This window comes from Rutilus rutilus, assembly GCF_951802725.1.
Source record: "Rutilus rutilus genome assembly, chromosome: 11".
NCBI classification, from domain to species: Eukaryota; Metazoa; Chordata; class Actinopteri; order Cypriniformes; family Leuciscidae; genus Rutilus; species Rutilus rutilus.
The window spans coordinates 32,192,923-32,211,136 of NC_140216.1; the positions used below are offsets into that span (position 1 = coordinate 32,192,923).

The 18,214-nt window shown below is 37.9% G+C and overlaps 1 protein-coding gene across 17 annotated transcripts; it reads left to right on the forward strand.

Moving 5' to 3' along the window:
- Nucleotides 1-966: 966 nt before the first annotated feature.
- On the forward strand, nucleotides 967-17,636 carry rxrba (retinoid x receptor, beta a). 17 transcript variants are annotated; one of them, XM_084423474.1, is made up of 14 exons: nucleotides 1,040-1,187; nucleotides 1,755-1,891; nucleotides 2,572-2,801; nucleotides 4,176-4,202; nucleotides 4,715-4,868; nucleotides 5,836-6,015; nucleotides 6,626-6,649; nucleotides 7,441-7,601; nucleotides 8,630-8,759; nucleotides 8,945-9,077; nucleotides 11,973-12,014; nucleotides 12,485-12,576; nucleotides 12,986-13,091; nucleotides 13,252-17,636. In XM_084423474.1, the coding sequence occupies exons 2-14, from the start codon at nucleotides 1,876-1,878 to the stop codon at nucleotides 13,397-13,399; spliced, it is 1,443 nt and encodes a 480-aa protein (XP_084279600.1). In that variant the 5' UTR covers nucleotides 1,040-1,187; nucleotides 1,755-1,875; the 3' UTR covers nucleotides 13,400-17,636. The 17 variants fall into 17 exon arrangements, with proteins under 17 accessions (XP_084279604.1, XP_084279600.1, XP_084279591.1 ...); XM_084423465.1 differs by having other exon boundaries at nucleotides 1,040-1,154; XM_084423475.1 differs by having other exon boundaries at nucleotides 1,040-1,154; nucleotides 7,444-7,601.
- Nucleotides 17,637-18,214: the final 578 nt, after the last annotated feature.

The window sequence follows — 18,214 nt, forward strand, 5'->3', positions numbered from 1 at the left end:
TGCAATTAAATCTAAATGCATGTATGTTTGACTGTAGTAGAGTACTCTTGCCTGTGGATGGCAGCTGAGTTCACTGAAAAGCTTAGGCACTAGTTATCTTGGCAAACTTCAGTGGCAAGATAGTGTTTGTTTATTTATACACCATTTTGGAAACCATAATATGGAGATAAATGAAGACTTAACATGATGAATAAGTGTGAGGTACAAACCAGAATTGAGTGTTCATATAGACATGCTATGATGTATGAACACATTATCATTCTGTCAAACAAAAGACTTAGCAGTTTAGATGCACCGATGATGTATATTTACATTATTGTAATGTAAGCCGCTGCTTAAAATGGGTGGGGTCGGTAAGATTTACTCATGTTTTTAAAGAAGTCAAGTAAGAAGTCTTTTTTTTGCTCATCAAGTGCATTTATTTGATAAAAATACAGTAAATTCAGTCTCACATGATCCTTCAGAATATGTTCAAATATGTTGAAAAGTTTTGCTACCAAATCTTTTGTGTAATGTAGTGTGTGTGTTTTTTTCAGGATTCTTTGGTGTAAAGCTCAAAAGAACTGCATTTATCTGAAATCAAAAGTATTTTAAGTAATATTATAGATTGCTTTCACTGCATCCTTGCTGAATAAAATTATTAATTTATCTAAAAAAATATATTAAAAAATCCTACCAAGTCATTTTGTACACAATAGTTATTACAGTTAAACTTTATGCTTTTTTATAATATATAAAATCTACTAATTATAAATATATTGATATTAATTGCAAAATATCACCTTATTGTGCCTGTTTGTTTATAAAAAATGAATTTAACAAAACATTTAACATATTAACATCGAAAAAAAAATCTATTATGTAAACATGTTAATGTGACACATGTGAATAATCACCCAGAAGCAGTTATATAATGTACTTTGAATGAAGAAATAAACTATTTTTGGAATAAGACATTTTGGCTCCATTCGAGACTTTACACGAGCCAAAATGGCGTCAGTTTCCGTGCTCGGACGTAAACAGCTTCAGTTTCCTCCTCAGAAAGGAAGATCAGGGCGACTGCGAGGATCACACCGAAGAGATGGGAACGGAGAGTCGCGGCCCTAATTAAGCCATTTTAAATATACAATATTCATCATATTTACGTACCTCGGGTAAATGCTGCTGTTGTTTACATTAAGTGACAGGTATATGTAGTTATAACCCTGTTATAATAACACTTTGCTCGGTTTTCCGCTGTTTGTTTGTGGGCAGTAATTTGTGCCTGCAGAGTTATTAGCGTGCTAGCTAACATGCTAGTTGACTCGAGTAGCCGAATGCAAATATAAATACGCGTGTTGTTACACACGACGCTTGTAAATTAAAAATCTTCCGTACACTTAAACATAATTAGTGAATTTACGGATACATTTAGGGCAATTTTCTAAGGCGTAATATGGCTTGTTTTGCTGTTAAATGTAAGCTATCCAGTAGGCTAATCAGCTAGCCGAGACTGTAAATTACGTTCTGCATGCTTACACGTGATTAATCCTGTTTCATCACACTAATTCAGTGTAGAACATATTGAATCTTTTCTTAACTATTCATATGCGTTAAAAAGCCACGTGACTACTCTTACAAATCAAATTTTTTCTGTCATGTTTACATAGAAATGCAATATAACTCGCTTTGGGGTATAGTGACGATTTATATTTTTCGTGTTTGTCGTTTACATGATATTACATGTCATTCACGCTGCGTTTGGTTAACTGTAGGGATACCTTCAGTTGGTAAAAGATCCAGGGGCCCGGGCCTCAGTCCGCGGTCTTGAGTTGAACAGCCATCCGACATCAGAGCGAGTGTGTCGGTGTCAACAACAGAGCCCGGCTGCACACCATGGGCGACAGCAGAGGTGAGAATGTTTTGATTATATATCCACATGTGGCCTCACGTTTGTGCAGTAAAATTTACACTTCGAGCTGTAAGCTTAGATTTTAATTGCATTGCTCATCTTAAGTTCAGTGTTAAGGATATGAATGACACTGTGTTTTGCATATAATCAGTTGATACGTAAAGGTTAATACTCCTGCTAAATTTATTCATTGATTTGCCAGTGTTTCATGATTGTTTTAGTTTAAATGCCTTAGTCTCATTATTAGTTTATGGTAACACTTAATTTTAGTGTCTTTTACACGTTACTTGTACTTATTATATTATTAGCAGTAATATGTGTGTAATTACATGTAACTAAACCAAATCCTAACTCTATAGTAAGTACATATCGTTAATTAATAATACTCATTAGTTAAATGTACAATTTCACTAAGGCACCTTAAAATAAAGTGTAACCCGGTTTATTTTGCATGTATCCAAGATAAATAAGCAGTTTGTGTTCTCGCTTAGTTTGATCAAGGCTACAGTTATTTATTTTTAGATAATTTACATTTAGCTTTTTGAAGCTCATTGCATTTCATGAGACAAAGCTTGACAAATGTGCTTATTTAATAATCTATCAGAAAAATTCCTTTTATATGATTGGCCACATAGACATGCTTGCTTCGGTCTGATCCATAAACCTGCTTCTCCTCACAGATTCTCGTAGTCCAGACAGCTCATCCGTTTCCTCACCACCATCAGGTCAGCGTTCGCCCCCGTTGGCCCCTTCAGCCGCCTCCATGACTTCTCTGCCACCCATCACCTCAGCCGTGAACAGTCCCATCAGCAGCATGGGCTCACCTTTCTCAGTCATCAGCTCCTCTCTGGGTTCTCCTTGCCTTCCTGGAACTCCCTCTGTAGGCTACGGCCCCATCAGCAGCCCACAGGTGAGCACTTTCATGTTATCAATCCCAACTGTCCACCAGACTCTCATTATTTCAGTTACAGGCCTTTGAGTTTGCATTGAAATAAACAGCCCAGCTTGTTTGGTTTCTGAGGGTACGTTTACACGACCACAATGTACTAAAATAGAAGTTTCACGAACAGACATTGTCAAAACGATCCCTATTGACACAGGCACTTTGTCACTTTGTAAAGAAAACACTGTGCCTATAGACTGAACATGTAATATGCATGTGCTTGACTTCACCGTTTTCACAAATTCATGTTTTTGTAGTTTACAGAGATGATGATAATATCGTTTTCAAAACTTCCACTTTGAAACCTGGTTTCAAAAGTTTGCGTTTTCAGGCCCCCAGGTTGTCGTGTAAATGAACGGCCAAAACAGATAAAAAGTTTTACGTTTTTAGTTGAAAACGGTGTCGTGTAAAAGCCCCTGGCAGAAAAGTCTGGCAGAATTCAGATTTTTTTTTGGTATTGAGTACATGAAAATTCAACAAAGTAGTGTAGATTTAGGACAAAAGCTGCACTTAAATAGTTAAATTTGCATTAATATCATAGTTGTCGTCGACATCTTAATGTACACTACAGTTCAAAAGAAATTTTCAAAGAAATTAATTATTTTATTCAGCAAGTATGCATTCATTTGATCAAAAGAGACAGTAAAGACATTTATAATGTTAGAAAATATTTCTTTTTCAAAGAATTTTTCCAAAACTTTATATTAATCAAGGAATCTTGAAAAACAGTATTAGTTTCCTCTAAAATATTAAGTAGCACAATCATCTTTAAGCAGCAAATCAGCATATTAGAATGATTTCTGAAGGATCATGTGACACTGAAGACACTGAAAATTCAGCTTTGATCACAGGAATAAATTACATTTTAAAATATATTAAAATAGAAAACTGTTATTTTAAATTGTAATAATATTTCACTGTTTTAACTGTATTTTTGCATCCAATAAATGCAGCTGTGGTGAGCATTAGAGACATTAGAGCATTAAAACATCTTATCAACACCAAACTTTTGAATGGTATTGTACAATGACTAGCAATATGCAACTAGACCTGCAAAATTTCAAAGGTTTGGCTCAGCTTTTAAAAAAATATCTAAATCCCAGTTTATTTACAGAGTTTATTTGAGCCTTTCATGTTAATCTTTAACAGACCGTCTGGTATTTTGACCTTAATTTCCAAAGTCTCTTAGGTAGGTTTCTGTCGAAACCCGATTTCTTTTTAGTCAAAATTTTTACTGTTAACAATACAAAATAGCATAGTGGATTTGGTATTGTAGCACCACGTCCCTCGTTCCACAGGCTTTTTTGCGCCCCTCCTCATCACTGCATTTCTGTTTCACAGATGAACATGTTTCCCAGAAACATAGAGGTGAGACCTTGTACCCTCTCTCAGTTCCTGACTCTCTCATGCTTTCCTCGTTTTCTAGTCGCTCCTCTCATGTTAATGTCTTCTTCCCTTTACTGTTGCTCATAAATGTTGAAATGTTGCTCTGTTTGGATGTTGCTCTGATTCCTTGGATATGTTCCGTCTTTAAGGGGTTTTGTTCAAATGACATCAAAATGCAATCAAATTAAAATGATTAATGATTGATCATCTTCCACTTGTGCTCAAGTTGATTTGTGATGGAATGGTGTTTGAATGATTTGGGGAAAAATGTCTGGTTATGATCAGTTAAGGGTTAAGGGCTAATTAGGCATGTGTTACTGACCATAAGAAATTAACATGTATTTTTTTTTCTTTTACTTTGCAATTTGATTTTTGTTTATCACTAACAAAATAGGAAGTGTTACATTTTTCAAGTGTTCATAGTTTCAATACAACTTTTGTCTTTTTTTCTGCCACCTTATCTCTTTCTTCATCTTTCTCATCGCCCTTCTCAGATCAACTCCACTGTGTCTATGTCGGGCCTGCATGCCGTCAGCAGCTCTGATGACGTGAAACCACCCTTCGGTTTGAAGCCGCTGTCCAGCCACAGCCCAGGACCCATGCTCTCACAGAAGCGTTTGTGTGCCATCTGTGGGGATCGCTCCTCTGGTAAGTCACTCATAAACACTAATCCTAAGTGGTCTGATCTTAAAACTGAAACTGTCATTCCTTATGAACATGTATTTTTCCTTTTAAATGTTTATAGCCTGTTTATAGCTATTGGATAGGTGAGTAAAATAGTGAATCAGAATAAAATAGAGTAACAGTATCATCAATCGGGTAAGAGTAATTTAGTGTAAGATATTTTTGACACGGTTTAAATCACAAAACATTTTTTTTTCATGTTAATGTAATGGAAAAAATGCTATATATGTATTTGATATGCCTTGATATGTCTGCTTCAAGGTTAGATGTGTTTTACGTTCAAAGATGCTCTACTGCAGACCTTGGGTGTAACAATTGGTTATTTGAGCTACTGTTGTCTTTCTATCAGATCGAACAATCTGGCAATTCTCCTCTGACTTCTGGCATCAACAAGGCATTTTCATCCACAGAACTGATGATCAATAGATATTTTCCCCACCCTAGAGATGGTTGTACGTAAAAAAAACCCCAGTATAGCAGCAAAAGTCAATAAAATCACTCTTCTTCCCCATTCTGATGCTCAGTTTGAGCTTCAGCAGATCGTCTTAACCATGTCTACATGCCTAAATGCATTGAGTTGCTGCCATGTGATTCATTGATTAGATAAGGTTAACTAGATTTTGCATTAAAGAGCAGTTGAACAGGTTTACCTAATAAAGTGGCCGTGACGGAGAGTGTGTATTACATAGCCATGTGGTAATTAAATATTTTACAAATAAAAAGTACTTCAACTCAATGGTTTTTTCCGTTTGATTGTGCAAAGCAAAAAAAGATTCATGACATATCAACAAAAAAACGCTTTTCATTATGTAACACTTATGTAACAACATTGTGCGTCAACATTATGAAATTATCGAATTTGTGCTCACTGATCTGTGGATTAACTTCCTAATTAACAAACCTAAACTGGCCTCATGTGTCTTCTCTCCAGGCAAGCACTATGGCGTGTACAGCTGCGAGGGCTGCAAGGGCTTTTTCAAGCGCACCGTGAGGAAGGACCTGAGCTACACATGCAGAGACAATAAAGACTGTCTGGTGGACAAACGCCAGAGGAACCGCTGCCAGTACTGCCGCTACCAGAAGTGCCTGGCCATGGGGATGAAGAGAGAGGGTAAGAACCAGAACTCCTGTCCCACCTAACACATACACATACTACAGACCCAATATGAGTTCCACTGTAAGGGTTTTCAGTGTCTGATGCCAGTGTTTCCTCCCCTTATAAATGCCCCTACATTTAATAGTCATTTGTTTGTAAACTACATTGGTCACTATGTTTATATTTATGAGTTAATGCAATAGAAAGATTGATCTTCCACAATTTGGGTGAAATATTCCTTGCTGTGGTGGAGGAAACAAACTGATGGTAATATCTAGAGAGCAGGGTGGTTGATAGACAAACAAGCTCTGAAATGTTATGTACAATTTAATGGCAATTGGGATTTACCCAAAAATGGCAGAAATGTATTATTTTTTATATATATTTTTAGTTTGACATTTATTTTATTTATTTCACTTTTAATTTTATTTATTTTATGATTATATGTAATGACATGAGTAGGTATAGCAGAGACTTGTAGATTTCATAAGTCATATACATCACAGCACAAACCAGAGAGGAGAGGAGAGGGGGAGGGAGAGCTGTTGTCGCCACTAACACCTGTCCCCCTCTCTCCCTCTTTTGTTTCCTCTCGTTCTCTCTCTTCCTCCCTCTCCTTCTGTAGTGGTCCAAGATGAACGTCAACGATGTAAGGAGAAAGCAGGGAGGGAGGGAGGGTTGGTCGTGTGTGTGAATGTGGGAATGGTAAAAGAATTGCTCTGTAGGATATTAGTCACAGCCATTAAAGGGGTCATGCCATCTTTTTTTCCTCTTCTGAGATTCGCTTGAAAATATGAAAATATTTTCTTAAAGTGATTTATAATTTTTCTCTCAAATTGATGCCTAGAGTCTGAAATGATAAGAGACCTTGTTAAAAATAATCACTAGCCCCCAACCCAGCTAGAAACAGCACAATATTTTGCTGTTATTAATTTATTTAATGTTTAAGTAATAGCATACATGCAGTCTAGACTTTTTGCAGATTAACTGGCAAATTTTCAGGTCTGAATTTACCATATATTTTCATAGTGCATCAAACTGTTATCATTAGGTCAAAGGAAACTTAATTCCACATGATATGACCCCTTTAATGACACGATGCAGCAAAAAAATATTAGTCATGTGAGAATGATGTTTTGAATTTGTGCAATAAGGGACCTTTGTAGCTTTTACTGGGTCATTGAAGAAGGAATGTTGCTGGAGGACTTAATTGTGTGAATGAATGTGTTGAAAACTATCCAGGAACTACATGTGTCTGTATATCTCTGTGTCTCTCTACACCTGTTTTCATCTTTACCGCTTTCCCTATTCACTACCCCTTCTCTCTTTCCATTTTCCTTTTCCCATCATGTTAATCTCTCTCACACTGTCCTCTGCTCTATCCTTCATCTCTGTTTCCCCGTCTTGGTCCTTTTCTTCATTTCCCTGTGTGCGATACAGCAGTTCAGGAGGAGCGTCAGAGGAACAAGGAGCGGGAAGGAGAGGTGGAGTCCACCAGCGCTGCGAATGAAGAGATGCCAGTGGAGAAGATTCTGGAAGCAGAAATGGCCGTGGAGCAGAAGACTGAGCTGCATGCGGATGGCAGCTCAGGTGGAAGCTCTGTAAGTAACAGATAAGCATGTTAAAGAGGATTTATGATCTTTAGTGCCAGGATGATCTGTTGCGTGATCCAGACCTTTAAAGTAATTGGGCTCTAATTGTAGCAGCCCAATGACATTAGGCTGGTTGACCAATGCAGGAAGTTTCATAGAGCCAGCCATTCATATTAGAGCATTCAGTTTTAATGAAGCTTTTGACATTTTTACTTGCAATATGCATGTAGATGTAATGAGACAGACTGAATGCATATTTAGCACCATCTCCAGATTTTAAAGAGAGGACCTATTTTTGTACATTTTTAACTTTCTTTAGTGTGTAATGTTGCTGTTTGTGCATGAATAATATCTGCAAAGTTACAAAACACAAAGTCGCTCCAAAGGGAGTTCTTCTCTATTCCCTGAAACGCCACAATTGTAGTCTTGAGTTTTCTTCTCATGGGAACGTACACGTCACACTATGCCACTACCCAAGGCATAGGCATATAAAAGGCGGGGTGAGGCCTGGTTGCGTTAGTAGTGTGTTGAAACTCGTGGACATTTCCGAAACACGCTCAAAACATTTCCCCATCACAACACACTGGTCCAACCAACCAATCAGAGCACATTGCGCTTTTTGGAAAGAGGGGCCTCATTGAGACAGGAATTAAACGGGGCTGCATTTCTCGAAAGCATAATGAGCAAAGTAGATCTTAGAGACCATTGTTGGCAATGGTTCTTACCATCTACTTAGGCATACAATTCTTTTGGGAAACGCAGCCCAGAGTGTTACAGACAGGCGGGTTAGAGAGGTGTTGCAACAAGGTCAAATATAGGAAAACAAATGTGTTTTATGAACATCCAAGTATGAAAATCTATTCTAGTAGACCCCAAAAACAAAATCAAGACTTTGTAAAAGAGGATAATATGGCCTCTTTCAAATGCAGATTTCTACTGCTATATAACAAAAAAAAGACTAGTGTGATGTTACTGTTTTTGTTTAATTTCCTCTGCTTACCACTTACCCATAATACTTTATTTTTACCTCTCCTCAGCCGAACGACCCAGTCACAAATATCTGCCAGGCAGCTGATAAACAGCTGTTCACTTTGGTGGAGTGGGCAAAGAGGATCCCTCACTTCAGTGAGCTGTCTCTGGATGACCAGGTCATCCTACTGCGTGCTGGTAAACCTGTTTGCCTCTGTCTTTTTTACTCCGAATAACGTATTTTCATATTTCTGAAAACCATTTAATAATATAAATCTGCAAACTGTATTGTAGTGATGCTTCCCTTAGCAAACACTGTTAATAATTTACTTTACTCAATATTAAACCCCACTCATCTTATGCTGCTTTTATTTGTCTGTCAGGCTGGAATGAGCTATTGATCGCATCATTCTCTCATCGCTCCATCACGGTGAAGGATGGCATTCTGCTGGCCACTGGCCTCCATGTGCACAGGAACAGTGCTCACAGTGCTGGGGTGGGAGCCATCTTTGACAGGTAATAGTCATGTCCCATGACTGCAGACTGCCAAGATGCACATACATTTTAAAAAGGTGGATGCATTTTTTTTTTTTTAATCAGATAAGACGACATGCGCATAAACTATAATGGAAACGCATTTACTGATTACATCCCTTGATGCGCAAAAAATAATAATAATTGCGTGACTTTGCCTCAACATTAGATGAGATTTCCAGCAGACCAATTTCATTGCACAGCATCTCAGTTGTTGGTTTAATCATTCTGAGCCAAAGTCTTTCATCAGAATAAGTTGATATAATGACTTCCTAGAAGTGTCTCACATGATTGTGTTCCCAAAACCCAACATCTGAACACAAGATAACATGACAGCGTTTATTGCTTTTCGTCTGTGCGCTCTGAGACACAAGTCATGTATGATGTAGGAAAAAAGAGCCACAGTGGCTTCCCCAATTGCATCAACTTCCATTTTTATTAGATATTTTGCGCCAATTTCCCATGAAGTGACGATTTTTGTTCTCTCACATGGGCTGGAACGTGCAATGTTTTTGCGATATTCCTATTTTCCGCATAAATTCACAAATTGAAACATAGCTATTGATGATGATTCATATTCGCATCGCACTTTCATTTAGCTGGAATCAGACTTTGCAAATGAGACTTAATGACAATTAATTTTGTTACATTTGTTAATATTATTCAATTCAGTGCTTTTCTTGAATAATTTCTTGTTGCAATTATGTAAGGATGTGCATGTGACCTGCTTTGCTTATGTGTGAAAAGGATTAGGCAAGAAATAGTTTATTGTATCATAGTTTGTGGTAAACCTGCGCTCATAAAACTTAACAGCTTTGATTCTTGCTTTTTATGACACATTTAAGGCTGCAAAGGTGGTTGGATTTTCCTGCGTCATGACAAAGAAAAAATACCTTTTACCTCCCAACAGCCTGCCGCCTTGACGCTGCTATATATAGTGTGCTTTTTAGAATGACACTGAACGACAGACAGGACATATGCACATACATGCAAACACCTATATGTGCACCAACGCTCTCCTCTGCTTAGTCTCAACACACTCCCATTTACATAATCAGTACAGGCACACATATGAAGTGTGTTCTGTCATGTAATCGCTGTTTATTACAGCAATTGCTTATTTCAAGGAACAAATTTAGCACATTTCTCCCCTAGTCTTCTGAAGACTCCATATTTTGTCTTTGTCTAATGCAAATCCAGGAATAATGAGCTACAGGCTGTTGTTTTAAATTAGCTCATTCTAGATGTGCTGTGCTACAGTTTGTTGTGATGCTCATATGAAATTGTCTTTTGTTGCCATTCATCTTGTCATAATGTCTCTGCTTCAGAAATGAGCCTCCCTCCCTGTCCTTGTGCTTCACTGTCCATCTCACCTGATTTCGCAGCGCTTCATTGTCGTCCTGTTGGTGCCATGTGCTGTGTACACATGCTTCTTGCTTTGCTTTATTGGCTCATGCTCGAGATGCTATTTAATCCTCTGTGCAAAATCTGATGTGTCTTCAGAATCATTTTATGTGCATTTTAAGCAATTAAGGCATGTTGAGTAAATATAGCGCATAATGATAACATAACTAAACGAATGAACTGTTATATTCCACAACAACAATAATAATATTATATTTTTCCTTCCGGGCTCAACGGTGATTTTGTATACATTATTACTATTGTTCAGATATTTACATATCATAGCATTAGCAAAATCTGAAATAAAAATGTACAAAAATTCTATCGACAGTTTTCGTAGTTTTAAAGTGTTATATTTTGTATCAAAATATATATATGTTTTAATTTGCAGTAGCTAGAAATTGTGTGTGAATTAAAATTACGTAATAAAGCCTTGCTTCATTTAGTATATGCGGACCCATGAATATGCAAATTAGCCCCGCCTCCACTCACTCACACCAGCTCAGAGATCCTCTCGGTCAACTTACTGAGGAAAACACTGCACAATGGTATCGCTCTTTACAACGTCGGACAGATAATGGTAATTAATACGATTAGCCCTTTGCTTGACTGTGTTATCAAACAGCTAATAATGTGATGCTAATGTTACACAAACCATGTTCCCGTTCGTTTGAACAACTCAGAACGTCAGTGGAGAAAGGCATATATTCATCATAACGTTGATACACCCGCTATATTGTTAAATCTACCTGATTTTTCATATCAGCAGAAAAATATTCCGGGATAACCTGGCTTCTCTTGAGACTCCCCTGTTTCACAGTTAATGATATGCTAAAGCCTGCCCACACGTTGACGTGATTGGTTACAAGGTAGTTTGTGATGACAGAAACACCAGTGATTTAAAACTGAAAAAGTCTTTAGATCACTGCAGTTTAAAAGAGAAAATACTCTGCAATGGTGTTGACTTCTAAATTTGCACATGGTTTGTCTAAAAGCATATTAAAAACACCACAGAAACATATAAACAACATTAAAAAATTCATTTTCACCACAGGGGGACTTTAAGAGAACCTTGGTACGGTTTGCATCAACAGATTTTGCAAAACATCAATGCTCAAATCATCAAAGTTTGCATGACTTGAAATTACATGTACATGATTCAGTCGTTAAAGTGTCCATCCTTATTGTTGAGCCCTGTTCTTATCCTGATTTTTGTTTTTTTTTGTTGATCATGTTATGTTATATTTGTTCTGCGCTGGGAATTGTCATTTCTAGCTTCATTGCTGCCATCCAATGATCCGTCTGCCTTCCTTTCAACAAGAGCCTGTAGCTTGTTACTCTTTGAACTGGGCCTACCGCCAACATACGTGGAGTCTTAACGTCTCTGCCTGGGCCTTTCTGGAGCGGGGAGACATTATATAACTATGATATGTGTAATGACGTTTTAATAACACATTGTGATTGAACACACAGGGAGAGTGCGCACAATGCAGAGGTTGGGGCCATATTCGACAGGTAATGACACTCCGCCACACGCCAACAAACAAACAGCAGCAGTCAGAAAAGCCTGTAGCTTGAGAGTTTATTTTGGATAAAATTGTGTCTGGGGCTGTTTGGGGCAGGTAAAGACCAAACTGACCTTTTGTATGTGTGTCTGTGTGATTGAATGCATTGCTTGGATTAATATTAGCAAGAGTGACTGATGTTTTATGTTGCATGCTCTGTTTTTAAAAAGTTAATTTCTGAATGTTCTTTTTGTCGTATTAAGATGAAATCTGAGGACTGTTTTATTTTATATTCCTGTTATACCAGGGATTTTTATGTTTTTAAGTGGCTATGAAAACGGTTTCACCAAGCTTTTTTCTGTTGCCTGATTGTGAATTGTGGTGCTTCAGAAATTAACCTAAATCTTCTTCTTTTTTTCCACCTTTCCCTTCTTGGTTTTCATCCCATGCTCCTTCCTGCCCCCATTTTCATGGCGTCAGGGTGCTGACGGAGCTGGTGAGCAAGATGAGAGACATGCAGATGGATAAAACAGAGTTGGGCTGCCTGAGAGCCATCATCCTCTTCAACCCAGGTCAGTCCGCAAAGTCATAAACATTCAATTCATATTTGTTCATACTAAGAATATTCTGATATAGCTTTTTTTTCCAGATCAAATACGACACAGATACTTTCATTTTTGGTACTCGCCAGTGACGCATTTTCATTGCATTTGTAATTTAAAATTTAATAGAATTATTTAACTACAAACTTCCCAGAAATGTTTGTTTGATGCACTGATACCAGGTGTTATCGGTGCATCTCTAGTTCATAGTCAATTTCTATTCAACCAAAATCCAAACTTAGAATGAGCTAAGACTGTAATTGTGCAAAGTCCAGTTCAGATCAAGAGAATTTTTTTATTTTTTTTTCTGATTTGATATTCACTCCTACTGTTTCTGACCTACCTGATGACAACTTTTTGTTTTATGTCTGTTGTGCAGATGCAAAGGGATTGTCAAGCCCAAGTGAAGTGGAGTTACTGAGAGAGAAGGTCTATGCATCGCTGGAGGCTTATTGTAAACAGAGATATCCTGACCAGCAGGGGAGGTACAGCACATCATTTTCACTTCTATCCCTCAATAGTTCACAACAGTAGGGTTCAGTAAAATCCCATTTACAATCTTCATAGTGGAAAAAAAAGGGTGATCATTACTGTTGCTAATATTGCAGTTCAGTGCAGTTTCTCAACATCTCACTTGGTTTCCAGGTTTGCCAAGCTCCTACTCCGGCTCCCAGCGCTTCGCTCCATTGGCTTAAAATGCTTGGAGCACCTGTTCTTCTTCAAGCTGATTGGAGACACCCCAATCGACACCTTCTTAATGGAAATGCTTGAAGCGCCTCATCAGCTGACCTAACCTGGACTAGGCTCGATCCAGTTCAATCCGGTTTGCACCAGGGTATCGCAGTCCCCCCTGGACTCTGGGGCTTTACTGTCTCACTTCCCATTAACACCTTCCCCCACTCCCCTACACGTTCTCCTTGCCGCACCTTCAAACCAGTACAGCCCCGAAAAAAAAGACTCAAAGCTGTCTGAAAAAAAAAAAAAAAAACTTGTTTTCCATGTAAGGTTTTACACAGTGTGAGCTGTCCAGAGAGAGCTTATTTTTCAAATTCCTTGGAGGTTCTAAATCATAAGCTTCAATTTAAAGACTTTGGCTTCCAACTCTCATATTGATTTGCTTTGGTCTGTATGTTACTCTGAATGCACGAATTGTACTTCTTTTTCGTTTATCGTTGCAGTTATACAGCCCTTCAGCTGAATTTACAGTGCATGTGTGACCGGGGCGAGAATCCGGCGAGCCATTTGGCTGGTACGAATCGAGTCGCGGCAGACCTGCCTCTTTGTTTTTGACTGTGGAATACTGCTAACTGCTATCTTTGGGATTTTGACCTTGAAATCCTACTTTGTACTGTACTCATGAAATGAGTCTGATTTATAAACGGCATTGGAAATTCTCGGCCTGCTTCATCTGGCCCATATGAAATGCAGGCCAGGGTTTTACATTTGTGAATAAATGTATGCAGGTTTTTTGAACATGAATTTTTTATCATGTTCCAAGGAGGGCCTAAAGGCACAGATTAATTCTCGCAGGAAAATCCTGCTTTTTTTTTTTGGCGGCAATAGGAGGGTCGACCTTGTTTTTCTTGGTTTTTTTTATTTTAAATGAGCAAATAGGTTTTGGTACCTTCTAGAGGACCTTACACCTTTGCCATTTCATAATTTTCCCCATGTTCTTTTGATCGATTTCTTCACCAATTCCTCAAATAGGAACCAATTCCACACCATATGACCCCGAAAGGACAGATATTTATAAAGTGTGTGTGTGTGCTGTGTAGTATGTCCAACCACTCTTGTCCTTTCCACGTGATCGGTGCAGAAGGCCTTTTTCTTTTGTGTTTATGAAATCAGCTTGTCATCAGGCTCCTTTGGAATATACTGGTATTAACTTTGGCATGATAAACAACAAAAGAGATTCTGGTTCGTGTAAAGGCTGGAATACTCTACACAACTTTTGCAGATTTTTGCCTTGGTTTTACAGTCGGGAAGAAATTGAGAGCAATTTTTGGACAGTCGAAGTTGAACGATTTCAGAGAAAACCGTGTAGTGTATGATGATGGGCACAGACTGTGATTCCATCCAGTCGGAAAATATCAAACGTTCAATAGTTTATGCCGATTTTAGATTTCATTTGGCACGCATCTAGCAACAAGAAGCATGTTTCTGCATGTTATCTCTGTAACCATTTACAAAGTCTGCAAGTTTATAATGCCTAGTGTTTAAAAATCTGTTCTGATTTTAAAGGTAGTGTAGTGTGTATTCCAGCTTTAATGTGTTGTAGGAGAATCACCTTCTACATTCCAGTTGCACTGGTTGCCTCCCTCATAGCAACTCTGAATTATTCAACAGGGACTGAGGGACTAGGGTCATGTAAGAATTTTGCGTTCAATCTTAAAGGTCGAAGTGTCAAAAACCAGCATCCACTACAATCTCTATGCATTTATGTGCGGACGTTTGTATAGTCTTGGAAGGAAGAATTCAGGCCGTTAAACAAGATCTAGAAAATGCACCAGTATTGATGGTGGGCACTATTTTCATATATGCCTGTTTCTGTGGCTCAAACCAAGTAATTTTAGGCAGAGACTTGAGATCAAATACTGACAGTGTTTGAAGTTTTTATAGAGAAAAATATCTAGAGATTGCTAGTGGTCCCACCATTTTTTGGTGCTAGTAACGACAACAGTTAGACGTAAACGTTGACACCAAAATAGAAACACAGCAGTGGTCAAAATATGCAATTTCTCCAGTAAGCTTGAATTTGATATGCCAATTTCTTATTTAATACATAAGATTTAATTCTGCATAATGATTTCAGTTGTAGTATCCAGATTTTATATATCCATAAGGTGCTTAATTTCCAGTTGAGAGTATAGTCATGCCGAAACCGGCCAGAAAGACGGAAGAATTAACATCGGATAGGATCGTTCTCATATGTTTGAAGGATCATTGGATCGTACTGTAATCCATAATATGCTAGCCATTGACATTTGACTGAATCCAGACTTCCATTTATAGCTTTGGTTCTCTGTGACTAGCATTGCCCCCTAGCTTAACTTCCCTGTTGTGTTAGTTTTGTTAGGGCCAGTGGTAAGAAGAAGAATCCTGTTTTGAAGCCTTTTTAATGTGATCAACGACTGACTTCTGGTCCTATAAATTTGGCTTCCCGTTAGTTCCTCAAAGAGGTTCTGTATTTTCTCGTGTGTTTGGTCTATCCAGGTTCCATTTATCCAGGAATTAAAGCTATTTCAGTTGGTGTCTGCTCTATATCTGAACAGTGGGAAGGCTCGTTTGATTGTGTGCTTGTGTTTTCAAGTGGGCGTCTGGAGCTTTGACAGAGTTGCCAGTCAGCCTATAGGGTGTAGGTGTGGTGTGTGTGTGTGTGTGTGTGTGTGTGTGTGTGTGTGTGTGTGTGTGTGCAGCTTTGCAGAAAAAAATCCTATGTGAAAGATGCATACAAGAGTCATCATGTGGTAAAAATCTTCACCGTATTTCCTTGAAATGGAGTGCAATGGCCGTCTCCTATTACTTGATTGCAGTTTGCCATAATCGACTTTTCGCTTGACTACATATTAATCCAGACATGCGCTGTGAGCTTGTGTGGCCGACCCTCCCTGTCTTTTGGGGTCCACTTTTTTTTTTTCTCTCTTCCCCAAAATTGTTACTTTTTTCATAATCTTACCTTTTATCAGCTCTCAAAATTAGCTTAGGGTTGCAAGGCATTCATAAAAATGAATAAGGCTTGCACAGGATTTTGTACAATGTACAACGTCTCGTTACAATGGACCGTAACCCCTGAATTATCCGTCATGCACCTGAACTGATTCAGCACTGCCAAACAGGTGTGAGGGGAGTGTTTTTTCGTTTTAGTTTTTTTTGGCTGACTAACCCCTATTGGTTGACTGTGTACTGTGATGATCACTAAACGGAGCCCCTATTGCAACTATTTATACTGAGCTGATTCAGAGATCCAGAGGGTTCTGGTAGTGTGTGTTTTTTTTCTAAGGCCTTGTTGCTGCAATTGTCGTCACATGTGGGAAAGCCCTCCTGTTTGTGTATTTGAAGCCGAGTGGCGCTCTGAAATATGCACAGTGCAAACTTGAATTAATCTCTGCCTGAGAATGAAGTGGGTGTGCATGTTACAGTCTGAGAGCTGATTCACTTTTATCTTCGTTTTTGGCTTATCGGTGAATGTTTGCTTCTGTAATGAGATATATATGCATAAGATATGAGTGAAATTGAAGCATTTGCGAAGGTGAAGTGGGTTCATACAGGTGAATTGCACAAAACCTGTCAAGAATGTGACCGGGTCACACTTCACCGCAAAATCGAAAGACGGAAAAACAAGTTCCACTTTAATGGACAATTTTCGCTTTTCGTCACCTAAACAAAGTGATGTATCATTGGAAGTGTGAAGTATTTTATGCTGACTTGAATCAAAATGATTGGCGTACAGTAATTAATCACTATTTAGAATAATTGGAATAAACATTTCTGGATGCATTACTGTTTTTTTCTATTGATTTTGAGTTGAAATGTGACCTGGACATGCTTTTTGTGAGGTTCACCCATACATGATCATGTTGAATGGATGTACAGCTGAAGGAGGGCTAATATGATGATGATGATTTTGTACTTGTAAGTGTGGGGGGGGTGATACGGTGATTGTTTAACGGGAAAGAGATTTCATACTTGATATGATATGACAGAGCTTTCTTAATTTACTCCCATCGAAAGAAAAACGGCAACAAAAATATCGCTTCTCACTATGTTTTCTGACTTCTCTTTTCTTATGCTTTACATCTTTGTGTATCCTGACGTATTAGTGCAAAACTGTTATGTTATTTGGGGTCTCCCCCCCTCTCCACACACCCTTCCCTCTTCATTTTTCTCGTCTAGTTTTTAATCTGTCTCCAGCAGTTGTGGAAATGATTGAGTGTGGAGAAAGAAATGTCTTTCTTTTTGCTTTATTGTCATTAATTCAGAATCTGTTTTTGTTGGATGTACCATGTGTAAGTAAAGGTTTTAATACAGTACAGTTGTGTGAAGTTTTTCTCTTATCTTAGCAATCTGCCGGCCTTTTCACAAACATTCTGAAGCATCTTTCACTTGCCAGACCTGTAGGATTGCTTTAGTTTAAAGGAACACAGTAGGTAATCATGATTTATCTATTCTTTCGTTAAACACTTGACATTAAATTTGAAGCAGTATCATAATATGTGACTCATGCGACTATAATAAATTATACACGCATTTAATCACTGTATAGTTTGTGACTTGTATTCTACAAATGTGCGATATACTACATTAAATATTTGTACTTTGAAAAATACATTTTTAAATAATTTTGTCATTTTTGCATAAATTAATTGCAAAAACCTCAAATGTTATCTTAAAATAATAACAAAAATTGTAGTTACAAAATCTAAACCAATACGTTAATATATAATATACATTTTAGCTTAAAATCTTAATGTTTAAAAAAGTTAATGGACATGCGAGTTAAGCTCAAATTCTTTTCCCCCCTCTTTTACACCATATTGTTGAAATTGGTCTTTCACCTGTCTTTACTAAGAGAAACTCTTGCCCTCTGAGTTAGTGGAGTCTTGTGTTT

Coding starts and splice junctions, on each gene's coding strand:
- rxrba (XM_084423474.1), top strand. Junction 4,203..4,714: donor TGTTTCCCAGAAACATAGAG/GTGAGACCTTGT, acceptor CGCCCTTCTCAG/ATCAACTCCACTGTGTCTAT. Junction 8,760..8,944: donor GGTCATCCTACTGCGTGCTG/GTAAACCTGTTT, acceptor TTTGTCTGTCAG/GCTGGAATGAGCTATTGATC.